Source organism: Oryzias melastigma, linkage group LG17 (genome assembly GCF_002922805.2).
Source record: "Oryzias melastigma strain HK-1 linkage group LG17, ASM292280v2, whole genome shotgun sequence".
NCBI lineage: Eukaryota > Metazoa > Chordata > Actinopteri > Beloniformes > Adrianichthyidae > Oryzias > Oryzias melastigma.
The window spans coordinates 3,337,055-3,357,980 of NC_050528.1; the positions used below are offsets into that span (position 1 = coordinate 3,337,055).

General features: G+C 39.1%; 1 protein-coding gene across 4 annotated transcripts in view; it reads left to right on the forward strand.

Moving 5' to 3' along the window:
* Positions 1-9,246: 9,246 nt before the first annotated feature.
* The window catches only part of adcyap1r1a (adenylate cyclase activating polypeptide 1a (pituitary) receptor type I), a 36,511-nt gene continuing 24,831 nt past the window's right edge, over positions 9,247-20,926 (forward strand). For 2 of the 4 annotated variants that reach the window (XM_024274045.2, XM_024274047.2), the window contains exons 1-2: positions 9,249-9,402; positions 16,722-16,859. In XM_024274045.2, coding sequence (XP_024129813.1) covers positions 16,818-16,859 — 42 coding nt within the window. In that variant the 5' untranslated portion in view covers positions 9,249-9,402; positions 16,722-16,817. Of the gene's footprint in view, positions 9,403-16,721; positions 16,860-20,926 lie in introns of all 4 variants that reach the window. The other 2 variants (XM_024274044.2, XM_024274046.2) reach the window with 2 other exon arrangements.

Below are 20,926 nucleotides of genomic sequence, written 5' to 3' on the forward strand. Positions count from 1 at the left end.
AAGGAAGTTTTTGTCGAAGCACAAAAGAGAAATTAAAGACGTTTGATCTTTAAGATGACATGGTCGGTGCAGCAGACACAAAGAACAGGAAATGAGCGATGATTAAGGCGTTCAACGGCCGCTGATGGAATATAATCCTGGAAATAATGGAAATCTTTTTAGTTAGAACTTTATTCAACAATCTACGGAGTCCCTGAGGGGCAACAAAGTAAAAAAAAGAAATAGAAGTAAAATTTTTTTTTCTTTTTCTAAAGACTGAAGTAACAAAAAGTAACTGGTGTGCCCCAGTATAAGATGATAGAAACCAGAATGATATATATGTGTATATACATATAATTCTGGTTACAATTGTTTTCTTTTTTTTTTTTTGCCTAAACCTAGTATTAAAGGTCCCACTCTGATCATCTTTTCATCTCTTTAAATCGTTCCCAACAGTTTTTTTTATAATGATTATGCAGCTTTTAGCCAAAATCTAAAAACTTTTCTTTTCTACAAAGCTGCAGGAGTTCATGGCCAGGACCTTCACCCATCACCTGCTGTCCCACTAGCTTACAGCCCCTCACACTCCATTCTAGGGTTAGCGGTGCAACAAAAATGTTGAGCGGATTGTTTCTATCCAGTCGTACAGTTTAGATCCAGATTCCAGCTCAGACGAGGAAAACAAAGACGTTCATGGATCTATTGGTCTACATCCGAATGGGGCGAAGCAACTTCATTTCTATGTCACAGATAAGATCTTTTTTTATTCACTCCTGATTAATAACAATTAAAATATAAAAAAATTATCAGCAATGCAATTTTAAGTTTAATTTTATTTATTTACGTTCAGAAAAATGCCACAAGAAAATGTTTGACCCTCGTGTTTAACTCTCTTATGGGGTCCAGATAACCGGGCCGTTAATAACAATAAAATAAAAGGATCTGGAGGGTCGCATAGAATTACCTGGAGGGCCGGATCCGGCCCCTGGGCCTTGACTTTGACACTTATGGTTTAGTTTATTAGAAAAACATAGTTTGGGAAAGAAACAACATGAAAAATTGCAACAAAAACAGTAATTTTCTGCCCGTTGAAGTACGCGACCATTTCAATTTATCACTTCATGTTTGGTGCAGAGTTGTTTTTTTTTTTTGTTTTCCAGGCTGAACCTTTAGTTCAGACTGAGCAGATCTTTATATGAAAACCAAATGACCACGACCAGCCTCTGGTCATTGATCTGGAGTCTCCATGTGAAAAGCTTCAATTAATCAAAGCCGGATTTCGGTCCTGCAGACGGCGGCCTGATCGTACAAACCTTTACGTTCCTCGAATATTCACAAACGTTCAGCCTTAATGCAGCTGAAGTTTCTGTAAAACAGTCCAAATTCAACCCTGGTTGAAACACCCCCCCCCCACGTCTGCAGCTGCCTCCATATAAAATGGTTCTCTCACATAAATAGAGGAAGGTCTCCTACTGAGACCTCTGATGTGCGATTCGTCATCCTCCTCCCCCTCATCAATAAAGGCGCCTCATGACGACATGGCAGCAGAACATTTTACTGAAACCTGAAGTCATGCTCCACGTCAAGCTTCACTTTAAAGGTTATTCATCCTTTGGTTATCCTGGTTTGTCTTTTCTTAAAGCACTAGAAACACATAGTCGTCTGAATAAAACATAAAACACTTTTCTGGTCTTCTGTTTTTGAATTTGGCTCCATTTAAAGCAGGAAGTTTACTAGTTTCCCTGAATCATCCCTCTATGATATATAGTTGTATAAATAAAATCTCAAAACTGAGTTATATTTTCCCTTTAGGTTTTTTGCACATCATACCATCTGCCACTGCAAAAAAACCCATTTGCTCCTTCTGTGCAGGAAGATCAGCCTCCTACTCTCCGCGCTCTAACTCTCAGGCTTCTATTTTCTCTGCAGACTTCCTGTGCAAATTCAACCAGAATGGAAAGGTCTGCTGCTGAGCTGTCAAATGTTTGCGGCGTGTTCGCTCGTGATCATTCCGAGTCTTCATTGGTCCTCTTATCTCCAGGAGTCCATGTGGCAGCAGGACGTCTTCATGGACAGTTTGGCTTCTGACTTTGTGGTTGTGGGATGAACTTGGAACCATATGTTCTGGACACTCGGAGAAAAGAGGGGCTTTGCTGTCAAGCCGTCACCACCTGGTGTGGATCAGATGGTGGAGGAGAAAGCTAGACGGGCCTGGTAGAACCCAAATGTAGAATGAAGGTCTGGAGGAAGTTTTGGCCGAGGAACCTGTCAGAAAAATCTTCTTGCCTCTGTTGGTGCAGCTGTTGACCTCATCAGCTAGTTTCTGTGTCTTCTGCGTTGAAGCTCCTCCAGTGAGAAGAGAGAACATCAACAGGGACAATCAAGCTAACAGAGTAAGAATCTGGATCAGGACTCCTCATCGCTGAAGTCACAGAGCAAACCAAGAACAGATCTGTTCTGGTTCTGAAGGTTCTGGATGTTGTAGAGTATCTGATGACCCACAGGTGACACCAGGAAAAAAAAGGAAACAAAAACAAAAAAGACCCTAAATCAGGGGTCCCAAACTCAATCGTACAAGAGGTCAAAATCCAAAACACACCTTAGATCGCGGGCCGAACAGGATAAACATTTACTGAACACTCTAAAACTACATTTTAAAAACTTTAAAACCGTAACTTTTTAACATAATTATGAACAGATAAATATCATTATCTGTAGTAATGCTAGTGTGAATGCTGTAAGCTGAATGTGGCTGCTAAAGATGCTAGTGCTGATAGCTGAAATGCTGAAATTGATAGCTAAAAACGCTGAAGCTGATGGATGAAAACAATGAAGTTGATAGCCAGCTAAAATAATAGCTAAATTCCTAATTAGCCTAAAAAAACAAGACAAAAAAAATTAAGTTAGCAAAAACAGCTAGCATATAACTGAAAAAAAGCTAAACTTCAAAATAGCCTAAAAAAACTGAAAAAAAGCCTAATTAGCCAAAACTGCTAGCGTGTAGCTGAAACAATAGACAAACGTCAAAATAGCCTAAAAACGATCTCAGTAAATGCCAAAAGAGTCCAAAAAGTGCAAGATTACATCGATCCATTAATAAGAACAATATTATAGGTTACGCAGCTCAGCACTATAAGCCACGCCCACACAGAGGGATTTTTGGAAAAGAAGGTTTCAGATCAACAGGAAAAATGGCTTTTTAAGACATTTAGGATGTGGAATTTTTGTTAAAAACGTCACAGTCCTAATTAAAACCCCACTGGGAACATTTAAAGAAAATAAAACAAATTGTTGTAGTGGGACTTTTAGCTCTGTTTCCACTGAGCAGTCTGGTACAGTACGGGCCGGTTTGATCCAGTATTTTGGGCGTTTCAATTGTAAAATTGACCCATTAAGCAGTTCCGACCCGAGCAGATATCAGTTATTTTGGGCAAAGACGCCATAAACTCGCTGACAGTCGAGCAGAATTAATCTCTTACTCATAAAAGTACATTTACAACACAAACACTTAAAAATAAAATGTTTTTTAGGATCCTGTCATACATAAATCAGAAAATAAGAAGATGATTCCTGTGATCTTTCGTTGGTTTGAAGTATTTCTGTATTTTTAAATTGGGTTTTTCATCAGAAATCTTTGAATTTAAAGCTTTTCATATAGTTAGATGGAGGAAATCTTCCAAACGTCCTTTTGAAATGTATCTCTGAGCATAAATGATGTTTTTTTCCTCATTTTCATTTTTAGAACTTCACAGAAATGTGAAGAAGAAACATGAGTCACTTCATTCATCTGCATATTGCAGCAGCAGTTTGAACGGAAAACCTTCCTGCCTGCTTTCTATCACATCAAATGATTGATTAATCCTGGACAAGTGAGGAGCTCAGCAGGACGCCGGTGAGTGGGAGGAGAAATAAAAAGGTGAGGGGGGGTCGGGATGAGGTGGGTGGGCTCACAGAGTCGATGCTTCCTCCACCACATGCTGTCAGGGACGAGTCCTCATGCAGTCCGACTGTCTGACTGGTGAGTGGCAGACAGAGACGTCCCGTGGAGGGCTTCATCCAGCGGAGGTGCACTGGCGCATGGACATTTGGAGAAGAAGAAATTGATTATTATTCTCACTGAGGGAACGCTGATGAATTAATGCAAAAGCGTCTGAAAATGTGAAGATCATTTTATTAAATGCTCATAAAAGATGTGAATTCTGGTGGTTTGTGAATCTACAAATGAAGGAAACAAATGACCTAAAAAAGCATTAATCAAAATCAAGTAAAGCTGCCACGACTAGTCAACTAATTGACTATTAAAAAAAATGTAATAGACGATTAGTCGTTACTTTATATTATAAGGAGTCAGAGAGTTGTACAGTTATAATGGTATTATGCTAGCTTCTTGGACTATTTAGGCATTTATTAAGGTTGTATATAGGCTATTTAGGAGTTTAAACCTCCAACACTGCCCAAAGATCATCACCATGATGACTGTTAGTGATAAAACGAGATTTGACCATGTTACACTTTTTCCTGCCACTAGATGGCGCAGCGGTTAGAGCTCCTGACCTAACAATTGGAAGCTCGCTGATGCAAACCCCACAAGGGGGGAATATTGTTTTTATTTGTTTTTGTTTTTTACCACAACACTGTTCAATACAGGTACAAAATAACATTTAAGGACAGGCAAAATAAATAAAAAACTGGCGATATGGGGGGTGTTTGTTCTGATTTTTGTATTTTTAGCTAATATTTCAGCTACATGCTAGCTATTTTGGCCAATTTAGGCTTTTTTTTATTTTTTTATTTTTTAAGGATGTTATGGAGTTTAGCTAACATTTCAGCTCCAAGCTAGCTATTATGGCTAACTTAGGCTTTTTTTGGTCTTACAGGCTAATGTAGCATTTAACTAATCTTTTAGCTGCCGGTCAGCTTCATCGATTTTAGCTATTAGCTTCATGATTTCGGCTATTAGTTTCAACTGTTTCAGCTATCAGCTTTAGCGTTTTCAGCTACCAGCTTCAGCGTTTTAAACTATTAGCTTGAGCTTTTTCAGCTATTAGCTTCAGTGTTTTCAGCTATCAATTTCATCATCGTCAGCTATCAGCACTATCATCGTCATCAGCCAAATTCAGATTGTTTAGAATTACATTAATAATGTTTAGAATATATTTAGTACTCCACATTTCCCTGTCCTTCCACCTTTCATTCATTCATTTTCTTGACTGCTTTGTCCCTTTCGAGGGTCGCGGGGTGCCGGAGCCTATCCCGGCTACTGATGGGCGAAGGCGGGGTTCACCCTGGACAGGTCGCCAGTCTGTCGTAGGGCCTGTCCGTCCACCAATTTTCCAATATGGCGTCCAACTTTGCGTACGCTACAAGCTAGCGTAGCAACTCAAATCTCTAAAACTCACAACATTTAATAAAGAATACTGCAAAACCGGTGTTTCAACACCTTAGAATTTACAGACAGCCGCACGCAACCGCGGCCTCATGCTCAGATCATGTTTGACAGGCAGGAGCAGCGATTCGCCCTGCGGTGAAAGAGGGGCGGGGCACAGGTTTGAGGCTCTGAGGTTGGGATGCTCTGATTTAACATCCAGCACGTCAAACAAACGTTTCCGTCAGCATCACGTGTCTCTCATTCATTCTAATGAGAGCCGTCAGAGCTGGTAGCTCCTCCCACACGCGGCGCAGTGTCAGAAACAAATTTTTTAACAAGCGGTGAGCAGCGAATTTGCCGCGAGGCGAAAGAGGGGCGGGGCATGTGAATCGCGTTCGGTATGAGGCCCTTTCAGCAGCTTCATGGCTCCTCCTCCTCCAACTGACTGGAGGAATGAATGAGTGAGTGAGGAGGGACTGGACAGCCGCCGATGTCCCGCCTCCAGAGCCATATACCTCACCGTGATTGGTTCATTCAGCTCTGCACACAGCAAGTGTCATTTGTCAGGGTTTGGTGTGTGGACACAATCGCAGGACAGGTATCAGCTCCAAAAAAAAGTGTCTTTAATAACATAAGAATCCAAAAACTAAGGAAGAGCACAAAGCTGGAAAAAACGGGATTATTCTCTAAGTCAAAGTCCAAAAAAACTATAAGCCACACTACACCTGAAATGGCAGACAAGATTTGGTGCATCAAGTGACAAGACAAACCTGCAAGGAAGTGAGGGGAGAAACTCATATATATACAGGAAGGGGAGTGAAAGAGAACCAAAAGACACAGGTGTAACCCATCAGGGAGGAGTGGCAATCAGCTCAGGGGAAACACATGACATCATTCACTTCAATCTTGCGGTCTGCATTAACATTAATCTTTCACATGAAGACGAGGGGTTTGAGACCCGTGATTTAAAGTGTTTTTTTTAATTGTTACAATATCATTCTTGGGAAAAATCAAAATCTGTTGTTATCTAAGACATAGTTTCTGTAGAGCAGCAGGAGTTCGTTATAACTCACTTCTGAGTTGCAGGCAGAACCGTTTTTATTGTCTGTTCCTGATTCACAACAATTTGAATAAAAAAAAAAATCCTAAATATAATTTAGTGTTTAATTTTATTTCTAATAAGAGGCTTTTAATGTGAAAGGCTAAAAGGAAACAAGGAAAACAACATTTATGTTCAGAGATTTATTGGCAAGTTACAAACAACTACTTTAAGATTTCCTAAGAGTATTTCAAAGTTCCAATATGAACATAACTTTAAAAGTAATTTATCTTTCCTGAGTGTCTTTTTTTCAGTGTCTTTAACAGAAATGTTGGAAACCAACATCTTAGGAGCCGAACTGCTCAAAGCTGAGGATCAAACATCTGCGATAAACCAACGTGACGCCGTTTCATGAGCAGCTTTTGCCCCACAGGATCTGTTGCTCTCGTCACTTTCTGTTCTGTCCTTGCAGGTATTTTCTGCTCTCATGTGTGATCATGTAGGATCATCATCTCACCTGTGGTGCTGATCCCTTCTCTGCTCTTTGACAAGATCTCCTCGTCCTGCGGTGTCCCAGCCGATGTCCTGACTGGAGTTCTTGTTCAGCTTTGACTCTGTTCTGTTTGAAAATATCGATTTTTCTTTTGTGTCTCGGACGCTTCATTGGATTTCTACCATAATTGAGTGAGCGGCGGTGCTGGTTAACTGACAGAGTTGTGCGTTGTGAGGATGATATGTAGAAAGAAGAAAAAGATGTTCACTTTGCAGCAGGTAATGACAGATCTGAGGTGAGGATTGACGGTTGTGTGAACAGCTGCCTGAGAGGCTGAAAGACTCTAAACTTAAAACAATTTGGAGGAACAGTCCAACAGTGGTGACACCAAAAAAGCAATTAATCTGAATTATTTTGAATGTTTTTTTTGTTTATCAGACTGGTATTTAGACTTTTATCTCACAAAATGAAGAATAAATTGAATAAATCCTATAGAAAAGTGACCATTAGTGTCTCTCGGCTCCATGCTGGACTGAAGACCATCAGTCTGAAGGTCACGACCTCTGACACAGGAAGACATTTCTACCATTGTTGAGCAAACGACTCTTTTCATGTCATTGGTTTATTCAGGTTTACCTCTATTAAAACATTTAATACACATTCTGAAGAACAACACATAAGATCTGCATCTTCACAGGAAGAAATCAGAAGATTATTTTAATGGAAAAAAATGATCCCAGTAAAGCAGCAAATTGAATGTTGTCCTTTTGTTTCCTGTTTTAATCCTTTTAACGTCTCATTGATTAATAACCAAGTGATCAATCATCGTGTCAGGCTGGAATCAAACCTCAGTCGGACTTCTGAAAAACTACATTTCAAAATAAAAAGAAGGATTTGTAATTTGATTGTTTTGCAATTATTTCAATTAAATGTTGTTTTGATTCTGAAGGATGAAATCTGCAGCTTCACAATGCTGATCTAAACATAAAAACTTGATCTTTCTTTTTTTGTCTTCTGTCTTTAGTTTCTAATCACATTCTCTTAGATCAGGAGCGTCAAACTCAATCACACGAGGGCTCAAAATCCAACACACACCTTAGGTCCCGGGTCAAACAGGATAAACATTTATTGAACACTCTAAAACTAAAACCAAAAAAGTTTAGGTTAGCCAAAACAGCTAGCATGTAGCTAGAAATTATAGGTAAACTTCAAAATAGCCTAAAAAAGCCTAGATTAGCCAAAACAGCTAGCATAATAGCTAAACCGCAAAAAACCTAAGAACTAAAACAAACAGTCTAAATTAGCTAAAACAGCTAACATGTAGCTAGAAAAAATAGTCAATCTTCAAAATAGCCTAGAAAAAAAAAAAAAAAAAAAAAAATTAGCCAAAACAGCTAGCGTGTAGCTAAAATATTAGCTAAAGTTCAAAACAGCCTAAAAAGTCTTAGTAAATGCCAAAATAGTCCAAAAAGTTACCAGAATGCCAATTTTGTAAACTTTTAAAGCATAACTTTTTAACATAATTATGGATAATACATTTTTAGGAATATTATTCCAGAATAAATCAACTTAACCTCAAATAACTTTCAATATTTTACTCTCCATAAAAATATATTTTGTCAGAATTATACAAGTTACAAACGAGCGCAAGATAACATCATTAATAACAATAAAATAAAATGATTTGGGGGGCCAGGCAGAATTACTNGGGGGGGGGGGGGATCCGCCCCCGGGCCTTGACTTTGACATGTGTGTCATAGTTTCTCTGGCTCGTGTCATGCCTTCTCTCTTTGGATCTCTTGAAGTTTTGATCTTTTACCTGGAGGTCATGTTCGGTCACTGTCCGTGGTGCTCGTGGATCTCTCAGTCGTGGATCTCTCGCTCGTGGATCTCTCGATCGTGGATCTCTCGCTCGTGGATCAAACTTTTCTCCAACTTTCCACATTCTGACTCATTTGCTGCTCACTAATTCGGAGCCCGGAAGGTTTGAGTCTCTGCAGTGAGTCACGCTCACCACGAGCTCCGCGCATGGTCCCAGCGGCGGAGCGGACAGCAGGACATCCCAGGCTTTCATCCCAGTCTGATCCCCGTTTGCAGCTGGATGTCAGTCCCACGCACGCAGATGATGCTGTGCATGATTTCATAAAAACAAAGATCATACAGATGTGGTGATGGACTGTATTTGGACGTCGCAGGATGCAGAACCTGCCTCCTCCTCCTCCTCCTGCAGCCGCGTCTCATCATTTGCAGAAATAACTGTCTCAGTTTGTTGCCTCTGTGTCTGACGAGGTGCAAACCCCAAAGGAGCTGGCGCCTTCCTCCTCCTCCTCCTCCTCCTCCTCCTCCTGCTCTCCTCCTCGTCGTGCTGCCGCAGCAGACACCGCGGGCAGAGCGCGCGCGTCCTGCAGCAGCAGAAACAGCACCTGTCGGTTTTTATTGTATTTCTTCAGGAGGCAGACCACATGCACGCGGATCTGTGGATGCTGGAGGATTCAGCTGCAGTTGGTTTTATTGCACCAGGGGGTAAGTTTTTGTTCTCCTTTGACTTCTCCGCGCGGCACAGCTTGGACTCTTCAGGTTTTGCTGCAGTTGATTCACTGAGGAGTCCTTCCCTGCATGTTTCCACGAGCTTCTCCTCGCCTGACATAAATCAGAGAGCCGTCAGAGAATGCGCAGCAGACGAGGAGAAGCTTCCACTCAGATGTTTAACGAGGGAAGGTCACCCAGAGGCACGTGTGAAGATTTCAGGAAAAGAGGATTTAACAAGAACAAATGATTGTATGTGGAGAAAAAACTCTGAATCCCATTTAATTTGTAATAAACCCGTTTTTCCTTCCTAATGAAATCAAATGTTCTCCGAGCATGACCTGAGAGGAAATCCTGAAGTGAAGGTGAAAGGAGCGTCTAAATAACACGCATTCTTGCACAGGCAGTTTTTCTGCAGCGCTGCACGAAGAGTTCTCTTAGAAAATGAGATCTTCAGACATCCATCACGCGTGGAGCGGCTTTGATATGCTGAGAAAAATCCATCTATAGGAAGGTTTCATCTGTTGAGACCAACAGAACGGCGTGCGCGCGCGCAATCTCTTACACAATCACTGAAAAACTCAATGTTATCATGTTTCTCTTTTATTTTGGTTTGTTTTTGCAGAAGTGGTTTATAAATAATGAAATGATAAATCTGCTGCCATGCTTTAATGCACTGCAGCTCTGCAGGTGACTCACTCATCCAGAGCTCAGCGAGGAAGATTTTCTCTTCCTGTGTTCCTCAACAGACTTCATTAAAGCTGATAATGTTTAGTCCACTGGAGCTTCCTCAGTGTCAAAGACATGGATTTGTTCTGTCAAAGTCAAGGCCCGGGGGCCGGATCCGGCCCTCCGAGTAATTCCTTCCTGCCCTCCAGATCATTTTATTTTATTGTTATTAATGACCCGATGTTATCTTGGGCTCTTTTCTAACTTGTATAATTTTGACTAAATGTATTTTTATGGAGAGTAAAATATTGAAAGTTATTTAAGGTTTAAGTTGATTTGTTCTGGAATAACATTTTTGTATTTATAATGATGTTAAAAAGTTACACCTTTAAAGTTTTGAAAATTGGCATTCTGCTAGCCTTTAAGACTATTTGGCATTTAATAAGAATAAGAATAAGGCTCTTTTGGAGTTTTGCTAATATTTAAGCTACATGCTAGCTGTTTTGGCTAATTTAGTTTTTTTAAATTTTGGGATATTTTGACAGTTATTTTTTTCAGTTGCATGCTAGCAGGTTTGGCTAATTTAGGCTTTTTCAACTTCTTTGATATATTTTGAGGTTTAGCTATCTTTTCAGTTACATGCTAGCTGTTTTGGCTAATTTTGGCTTTTTTCACTTTTTTCAGTTTTTTTTACGTTTAGCTATTTTTTCAGCTACATGCAACCTATTTTGTCTAACTTAAGTTTTTTCACTATTAGTTTTTTAGGCTCTTTCAGCTTCAGTGTTTTTAACTATCAATTCAGCAGTCAAATTCAGCTTCCAGCATTCACACTAGCATTATCACAGGTAATGCTATATATCTAGTTCATAATTATGTTAAAAAGTTACGGTTTTAAAGTTTCTAAAATGTAGTTCTAGAGTGTTCAGTAAATGTTTATCCTGTTCGACCTGTGACCCTAAAGTGTATTTTGGCCCCTCGTGTGATTGAGTTTGACACCCCTGTTCTACACGGAAGTGTTTCTTTACCGTTTCTTTGGCGCGTCCAGAAGCCCAGCTGCTTTGGCATTCTGCTTAATTGGATCAAGAGTGATGGAGCTAACTGACCCGTGTCGGTTTCTGGGAGCAGGTTTTGCTCAGAACTCACTGATTCTCGGCTGTTTCCACCCCTGCAGCGTGTCCCCTTCTGGATCTGTGCACGGGTTTCCCCCCGCAGCACAGTCTGTCCATGAGATCTCCAGATGCTTTGGAGGTAATTGGGTTTGGAACAGGGAAGGGCCACAAAATGTGAATCTGTTTGAGGGCATGAATGATGATTGGAGGAGCGTGCATGTTCGCTCTCCCTCTGCGTCTCTTCTGGTGCTGGTTCTTTCTCTGCATCCCTTCAGGAAGCTTTGAGGATGAGGAAGACAATTAAGGGGAGATGAAGCTGAAGAGGAGGGTCTTTTAAAGTCTGACTCAAGGTGCATCTCCATGTTTATTGTCCTGAAGGAACTCCATGTGCTCCGTAGAATCTTCTCGCCTTAATCAGTCCTACCTGCACTCAGTCTGGGTTCTAATGAACCCCTTTGGGTCACATAATAACTCAGTAAAAACCACATGGGTCCCTGAGGATTATTGTGCTGCAAGATCTCGTTTCTGTGGGAATAATGTGGGAAATTTTGAAGGATTTTTCATTGTGAATGTGGTTTTTATTTAAAAAATTTTTGCCTGTTAATCGAACGTTTGATTTTAAAAGAGTCTCCTGAAAAGTCCTCCCATAAACATGTCGAACTGTTGTTTTAGTTTTTTTAATCTTTTGATTAGTTTTTGTTACTTTCGTGCTGAAACACAAACATAAGGCAGAATTGTTGTCAACGATAGTCCTGGTTGTTAATTTGTGCTGCAACACAAAACAAATGTTGTGTTTGTTGCAATAATCTAAATCTAACACATTTAGAAAACGTGTTCATGTAACAACGTAACCATTTACTAATAGAGATTGTTTAGAAATAGCTGGCTTAAGCCTCGCCCCTTTGCATTGTGGGTAATAATGTTTTGTTACTGTTGAGACTTCTTCAGTTTTCTGGTTGTTATCGTGTTGTGTTTGTTTTGGTCTTTGCTCTGTTTACTGTTGTGGTTGTAATGTTTGGTTGTACTTGCATCATAAAGGAGGTTTCTGTTGTATAATTTGAGTAACACTTCACTAATAGTAACCTTTAACAATTTTTGAATTGTGCCAATTGAAATGTATCCCTCACTTCTGACTGTTCTCTTGAGGTCTGTAGGTCGTGGTTTGGCACAAAACTCCGACTTAAGTGATAATTGCAGCAGTTATCTCCACCGGATCTAAGTTCTGCTTCATCCCATCAGTATCGATCCGATAACGAGTCATTACATGGCTAGTATTGCCAATACCACAACAATACTTTTAAAAAAAATTGTATTATAGAATAATTTTGGAAATAAACAATTTTTAAAAATAAATTTAAAATAAAACACAGGACTGAGATTTTTTGCAACTAAAAATGTTTATTAGCTAATTACCGAAATCTGCATATATATATATATATATATATATATATAATACAATCAAAATAAAATATCAAAGTCATTAGTGAAAACAGTAAACAAAAGCAACACTGCAATAAATAAAAATTAGGGCCGGGAATCGATTAATAAAAATTAACTAATTCATCGCTAACCTGGAAAAAATTTTAATTGCGATTAATCGCTATCATTTTTTTTAATCTCAGTATTTGCCAACCACTTATTATCTGTTAATAATCTCAATATGAAATCACACACGAAACTTTACATTTAGAACATTTATATTTAATTACTGCTGTCAATCAATTACAAAAGAAATCGGATTAATCGCACTTTTGTATTGGATTAATCACGATTAATCGCAATGTTGTACCAGGTAGAATTTATTTGTACAATATGGCAGCGGACCACGGATCAGATCGTCGCTTTTGGTGAAAAAGTGATCTAGACCACAAAAATAGCAAGAACAAAGTACTAAAAACCGATTGAATATTTATTTCTTTTGTAAGTGACCATGGTGTTAGCAGGATAATACCAGACGAAATGTTTTAAAGTATGCAGTGGAAGCCTAAAGCAAAGGACTGTTTCTTTGATTAATTTGCATTAATGTGAAAGCACGAAGCCAATGTTGCCAGATTGGGCAGTTTTTACTCAAATTCTGCTGTTTTTTGCCCAATCTGGCAACACTGCAGACAGATTGACGCAGAACTTCTATGGAAAGTAAATTTCAGCTCTTGACTGTCCGTGTTCAAGAAAAACTACAATGAATGTATCAAAAGTATTGAATCAATCTCATCACGGTAGTATTGATACTTCACCTTGATATCGATACTCAGATCAATATGCATACCTCGTACTGTTAGTGTCTTTCTATTCGTAGCAGCCACTAAAGTAAATACTAAAGCGAATCCTTTCTGATTTCAAATTGAACTACTATTGAAGACCCACTCCAATGAAAATCCTGTTTTTAATGTTTTCTTAACAGGTTCTTGAAGCAGTTTTTTATTATTATGAACAATTTCAGCTTAAACTAGATTTCTGAGAATGTCTTCATTCAGATCGTGTTGGATCAGATGATAACGAGCTGTTAGAAAAAGTTAAGCTAGAATCTGGCTCAAAACTGAACGGCTGGTTAGCTCTAATATTATTTGTCATTTTCTTTTTTTGTGCCGCTAATGCTAGCTTGGGGCTATCAGCGTGCACAGAGTTCTCAGCGGCAAGTAGGGAAGGGGGAGGGGTTACTCTGCGCTAACAGCCCCGCCCACACTTTGGAGGGGAATTTCTAGTGAGCTACTGCAGAGAATAGGTCCTAAAATTGACACATTGATTTCAGCTAACAATTGTAAAATCAAAATTTAAAAAAACCCTGGGAACACTTTTACAGTAGCGGGCCCGGCCCTGGGATGCATGGCGCCCTAGACTATAAACAGATCTGAATGTCCCTACGGGGTCTTTCAATCAGACGCTGTAGCCGGGGTTCAAACCAGGTAACTCTTTGATTAAAAGGAGATGCTAATTGACTGCGCCACCGACCTGCTAACAAAGAGGAGGAAAGTAGGGGGATTTCAAATGTAAAGATATTTAAAAAAAACTCTGGATAGTTAGCTAAAGTTGTCTTTTTCAACTAGGATGCAGTGGGGAGTGAATTTCTAAGAAAATTTATAAAAGTAAAACAGTCAAACCTCTGCTTTGAGCCCATGTGTGAGCCCTAGGCAACCGCCTAGATTGCCTATGCCGAGGGCCGGCCCTGTACAGCAGAAATGACCCATCAAGATCAAGGTCTGTTGCATGAGCACACACAAACGTGTGCTAAATGTGCATTCATGAAGATGAGTATGGCTCATGGCGTTCACACTGGACGAGCAAGGAGGGGCTTCTTCTTCTTCTTCTTCTTTTTCTACTGTTGACTAGCTCATATCTGCCACCTATCTGCTCCGATAAATGAAAGACGTGGCGTCACAGAACTCCAGCCGGACACAAAATGCAGTTATTTATTTCTCCTTCATGATTCATTTTCAAACGGTTGGAACATCCGTGCATCACTACCAAATCTGAGCTCCTGATTGGTCAAAGTTCAACCTGGTTTAACATCCACACATTACAGAGGCCGAGAGCTGTCTCAAAACTGTGTGTAGAAACTTTAACCCGTATTTGGGCACATTTACTGTAGACCTCTCATTGGAAGTGGTGGCTTGAACGCACGCTGCCGAGGACGGTGTGAACGCAGCTTAACAGCAACGCCAAAAATTCATGGTGCATATTTATATTTAAATCACTCAACAATAGACTTTAATTCTCTTTTAACACATTGGAGTAGAAATGCTTTTCATAATTTTAAAAAATTGAATCCAAAAGTGTTTTTTGTGTAGATGCAGACAAACAGCTGCATTTTTGTGGAAGCGTAGCATTTATAGTGATCTAAACAATCGGCTTTAAGAAAATAAATGTGGTGAATATACAATCCAAGAAGATCAATCAGTTTAAAGCTAAAAAGAGTGCATACTGTCATGAGCAGAACTAATAAAATACATTATATTTTGACTCGCTCCATCATGAATGCATGAGGCCGTGTGTTCATGCTTTTACCACCTTCGCTTCTTCATTTTCTTAATGCACTTTGTTAATCGCAGGGCTTGTATTGCATATTAAATATAGTTTCTCATCTGGAAAGCTTCCAAACTCAACCTTTGTTTTATTATTTATGGTTTTTATTATTGATTTTTTATAGCTGCTGTTTTGGTCACAAACATTTTTGAAATATACTACAATCTATACGTAACATTGTGCATGAGTCTGGACAGTCGCAACAAGTCACCTTAAACTTCCCTTCATGAAATGTGTTGATCTGCCTTTAGTGAAAGAGGCTTTTTTGACGCTGTTTCATAAATGAATTTGTTCTGGAGCAAAGCGGTGAAATTTGAAAAGGGTTTGATTGAATCCGATTCCTAAAGCATTTTTTCGGGGTGTTTTTACATCGCCTGTAGTGAGGTAAAGTCCTCAATATGAGAAATTCATTCTTGAAAGCAGCACAGATTCATGACATTTTCTAGTCATCCCAAATTAATCCTGTTACACTGATTTATTCACCTCAAACAGCTCAGATTTATCAAATATTCTACAGCAGGGGTGTCAAACTCAATCGCACAAGAGGACAAGATCCAAAACACATCTTAGGTCATCTTAGACCGAACGGGATAAACATTTATTGAACAAACTAAAGATACATTCTTAAAACTTTAAAACTGTAACTTTTTAACATAATTATGAACTAGATATATAGCATTACCTCCGATAATGCTGGAAGCTGAATTTGGCCGCTGAAGATGCTAGTTTTGATAGCTGAAAATGCTGAAATTGGTAGCTAAAAACGCTGAAGCTTGAGTTAATAGCCAAAACAGGTTAAAGCATGATAACCAGCTAAAATATAAACTGTGCCAAATCACCCTAAAAACTAAAAAAAAAAAAAAACTTAGATTGGCCAAAACAGCTAGCATGTAGCTGAAAAAGAATAACTTCAGTTCAAAACATCCTAAAAAGCTGAAAAAATCCTAAATTAGCCAAAACAGCTAGCATGTAGCTGAAATATTAGCTTAAGTCCAAAACAGCTTAAAAAAATTAAAAACAGCCTAAATTAGCCTAAATATGTAGCAAGGATATTAGCTAAACTCCAAAATAGCCTAAAAATTTCCTAATAAATTCCAAAATAGTCCAAAAAGCTAGCAGAATAAAAAATTTTAAAACTCTAAAACTTTAACTTTTTAACATAATTATGAATAATAAAAAGTCAGGAATATTATTCCAGAATAAATCAACTTAAACCTTAAATAACTTTCAATATTTTACTCTCCATGAAAATATACTTTGTCAAAATTATACAAGTTAGAATTGAGCTCAAGATAACATCGGGTCATTAATAACAATAAATTAAAATGATCTGGAGGGCCGGATAGAATTACCCGGAGGGCCGGATCCGGCCCCCGGGCCTCGACTTTGACACCTGTGTTCTACAGGATGTTGCCAGTTTATTTATTTTTTTTAAATGTGATTTTTGTGTGACACTGAATGATTTATTAGTTGATATTTGGTATAAAGTGAGCGCTCGTTCTCTGTTTTGTGTTCCAGCGTCCTGTGAAGCCGCCGATCCTCAGACGGGAACAGTTCCAGAGTAAATTAAAGATCCGGAGCAGCCGTTTGGATTCGACCTCTGCACCGGACACAATGAGAGGCTGCCTGCTGACAGCAATCCTTCTCCTGCCCTTGGTGAGTCGTTGGTGCGCCCCGTCAGCTGGTCACATGTGTGTATGTGTGTGTGGGGGGGGGGGTCGGGTGAACAGAAATGCATACAATGAAAAATCCACTCTCACCTCAAAAGCAGTCCTGGTTGATGAGAGCCGCCCATCCATCTGCAGTGATTCATTAGAGAAATCCGAATGAAAGAGCCGTGCAGGATGTGTGGGAGTCGGCGTCCGTGCAGCACGGAGGTGCATTCAAGGCTGAACAGAACGATGGATCTCGCCTTTAAATTTGAGAATAACCTTTACTTTGAAATAAAATTATGTTTTAGGCAGCCCTGTGGCCACCAGCGTCACCAGCTGCTAATAAATGTGACGTTGAGCTCTGTGCACAAAGCCATGGCGGGCTGACCTTCAGCGGCGTGCTCTACACATGAGCAAAGGTCTTTAGCCACGCCTCATTTCTGCAGGTGTTAAACTGGAGGTTCGTCTCTACCAGCATCATCTCAACAGTTTCAGGCGTGTTTCTAGAGGTTGCTGTGTTTGCTGCATGGACAGAAACTGAGCGTCTCGTCTGTTTGGTGGACAGAGGTCTGCAGTGTCAAACGGGAGACGTTTTCTTGCTGCTGCTCGCTGCTACTCACTTATCTGGCTGGAGAAAATCGCCTTGAGGACTGAAATGTTCTGCAGCGTCAGAGTGGAGGCTTTATCTGGTCAGACATCCATTTCAGAGGACAGGAGAGAAGTGATCGGCTGCAGGAAAATAAGAAAATCTTCTAAAATTATTATTTTTTTCTGATTCCTTTAATACTTTTTAGGCATTAGCAATTAAAATCTTTCAGTAATTCTGACAAAAAGGTCACTTTGGTTACAGGTTGTGTGTTCCTGTTCCACTGATGATACCTGATCAGGTATTTTACATTCATCTGGATCTTAAAGGGCAAATTAAGTAAAAAAATAAATTACAAATTTGTCTCTAAAGTCCCACTTTAGTAAAAACTCTTTGGTGCTTTTTACCTGTTTTTGTAGCATTTTTATGTGGAAGTTCAAATCAATATGAAACTCTCAATTGACAATTCAATATGACATTCAGGCTTGAAATATAAAATGTGTTTTGCAAGTTAGAATTCAGTATTAAAAAATTACAGTTCAACATAAAATAAAAAATATAAAATATTAAATATAAACAGAATTGTATGCATTTTAAATTGTCATAAGTTTTTGATGTCATAACTCAAATGACAATTCATTTTTCAATTTACTATTTAATAAAAAAAATACATTTAAATACATTTTAAATTAGCTTAAAATCTATTGCATTTAAATGTATTCATCGTGGTATTTTAGTATGAAAATTCAAACTGTCAGACGCTCATCAGGGCGGGGCCTACCACCTCTCTGAATCTGCTAAATCCCGCCTCCTCTTCGTTTGGTCGAGGAATTAGAAAATAAAAGAGCAAATGAGTTTGCTTCTATGTTTGCGGTTGTGACTGAACCTGTTGTGGCTTTTAAACTGTTTGTTTTGGAGCACAACTTCAGGACTGCTGTGTAAGACTGTGGTTTCCAACATCCGGGTCGGTACCGGTCTGTGGGTCACTTGGGCCACAGATAGAAAAAAATGAATTCATGCGATAATTTAGATTAATTCCATTTAGTTTATTTTTTAAACGAAACTGAAGGAAACGTTATTTTGGAAAACTGCCGGGTTGTGTTTACCTCATCGGTCTTGGTCATGTTTTAAAGCGACTCCTCAGACTGCTAAGTTAGAAACCCAAAGCTAAACGGCTCACAAAATCCAAACAGATCGAATTGTAATTTTTCATGTTGAATTCTAACTTGCAAAACATATTTTTATATTCCAAGCCCGAATTACATATTGAATTGTCAGTTGAGAATTGCATATTACTTGAAATTATCACTAAAAAACAATTTCCATATTTTTCTGACATATTTCAGGCAAATTCATTTTAAAATTCGGTTTCTAGACAAAAAAACTGAGTTGTAAAAAGATTGTTTTTGCTTCACACCAAGAGTCCCGCCCACAACTCAGAGGTGAATTTCTGAGGAACGCCTGCTGCTCAGCAGAAACTATGTCCTAGAAAACAACACAGATTTTTTAATATTGGCTAAAAATGGGAAAATCATAATTAAAAGACATCTGGGAATGCTTTGAAAATAGATCAGAATATGATCAGAAAATTAAAGTCAGACTCGCTTTGCTAGGAGTGAAAAAGTTCAAAGTAGAGAATATGATATTCTACTTTTTAGTGTTAGCCGACTCCATAAATAGTTTTATGGAATTTTGTGTAATTTGATTCATTTCTTATTTCCAGATGTCCCTTTTCCATTGTGTTGTGTGTTCTTTTGTGTTGTGTTTTTGTTCATGAGCATCAGCTGTTGTCGCTCTCTCAGCTGTTTTTCATTTCCCGTTAGCATAAACTCTTCATTAAATCACATTTGACCTCTTTTGTCTCTACAACTCTCTAAAGTTATTGTGAAACTGATTCAATAAGATGTTCTAAGGATTCTTGGGAGATTGTAGACATGAAGCTGGACTACGGACTGGACCAGCGGCGCCAGCACCCTGGGACCTTGTAAGTCCAGGAGCCCTGGTGGGCCTTCAGCTCAAAACACCAAAACCTGTCAAGCACAGATTTCCATTTCATAGTGTCTCTGTTCTCTAGGATCCTCTGACTACACCCTGCTACAAGGGCCTCTGATACAAACCAAGGAGGAGGGGGCACCTGCAGAACTTACTCTTAAAGTTCCACTCTCTATCTTTAGATCTACTTTCAAAACGTTCCCAGTGGTTTTTAAATTATGATAATGGTGTTTTTAGCCAAAAAAAAAAAAAATTGTTATCTAGGACAAAATTTCTGCAGAGCAGTTGGAGTTCATAAAAATTCACCTGTAGATGTGTGCAGAGCAGCCCCACCCCCCTTACCGTCACCCATAGTTGAGAGATCCAGGGGGGATCTTGTGAGCCTCCTAGAGTATTTTCTACATGAAAAATCTGATCTTTTTCAAACTTTTTGTGTGCTTCTTACGGTGGCCAACACAGCTCACATAAATGCAAAAGACACAACACAAAAGCTGAAGCATAACGACAAAAACTGAAGCACAACACAAAAGCTGAAGCATAACGACAAAAACTGAAGCACAACACAAAAGCTGAAGCACGATGACAAAAGTCGAAGCATGAAGACAAAAGTCGAAGCATATTGACAAAAGCTGAAGCATGACGACAAAAGCTGAAGCATGAAGACAAAAGCTGAAGCACGATAACAAAAGTCGAAGCATAATGACAAAAGCTGAAGCATGACGACAAAAGCTGAAGCATGAAGACAAAAGCCGAAGCATGAAGACAAAAGTCGAAGCATAGCGACAAAAGCTAAAGCATGACGACAAAAGCTGAAGCACAAGGACAAAAGCTGAAGCACGATGACAAAAGCCAAAGCATTACAACAAAAGTCGAAGCATAATGACAAAAGCTGAAACATGATGGCAAAAGCTGAAGCATGAAGACAAAAGCTGAAGAACAATGACAAAAACTGAAGCACGATGACAAAAGCCAAAGCATCACGACAAAAGTCGAAGTATAACGACAAAAGCCGAAGTACAACGACAAAAGCTGAAGCACAATGAAAAAAGCTGAAGCACAATGACAAAAGCTGAAGCACAATGACAAAAGCCAAAGCATGACAACAAAAGTTGAAGCATAATGACAAAAGCTGAAACATGATGGCAAAAGCTGAAGCACGAAGACAAAAGCTGAAGCACAATGACAAAAGCTGAAGCACAATGACAACAGCTGAAGCACAATGACAAAAGCCAAAGCATGACAACAAAAGTTGAAGCATAATGACAAAATCCGAAGCAAGATGACAAAATCCGAAGCCCGATCACAAAAAGCCGAAGCATGAAGACAAAAGCCATAACACAACGGAAGTGATTCACAACAGAAATTACTAACTGACTGACTTTTTAAGTTTGTTTCATTTCGTTTTAAGCTCCAGCTCCAAAAACACCAAAAACACCAAAAACAGAATTTTTTTTTTTTTTTTAATCAGAGTGGGTCTAGTCGTGGGGGCCAAC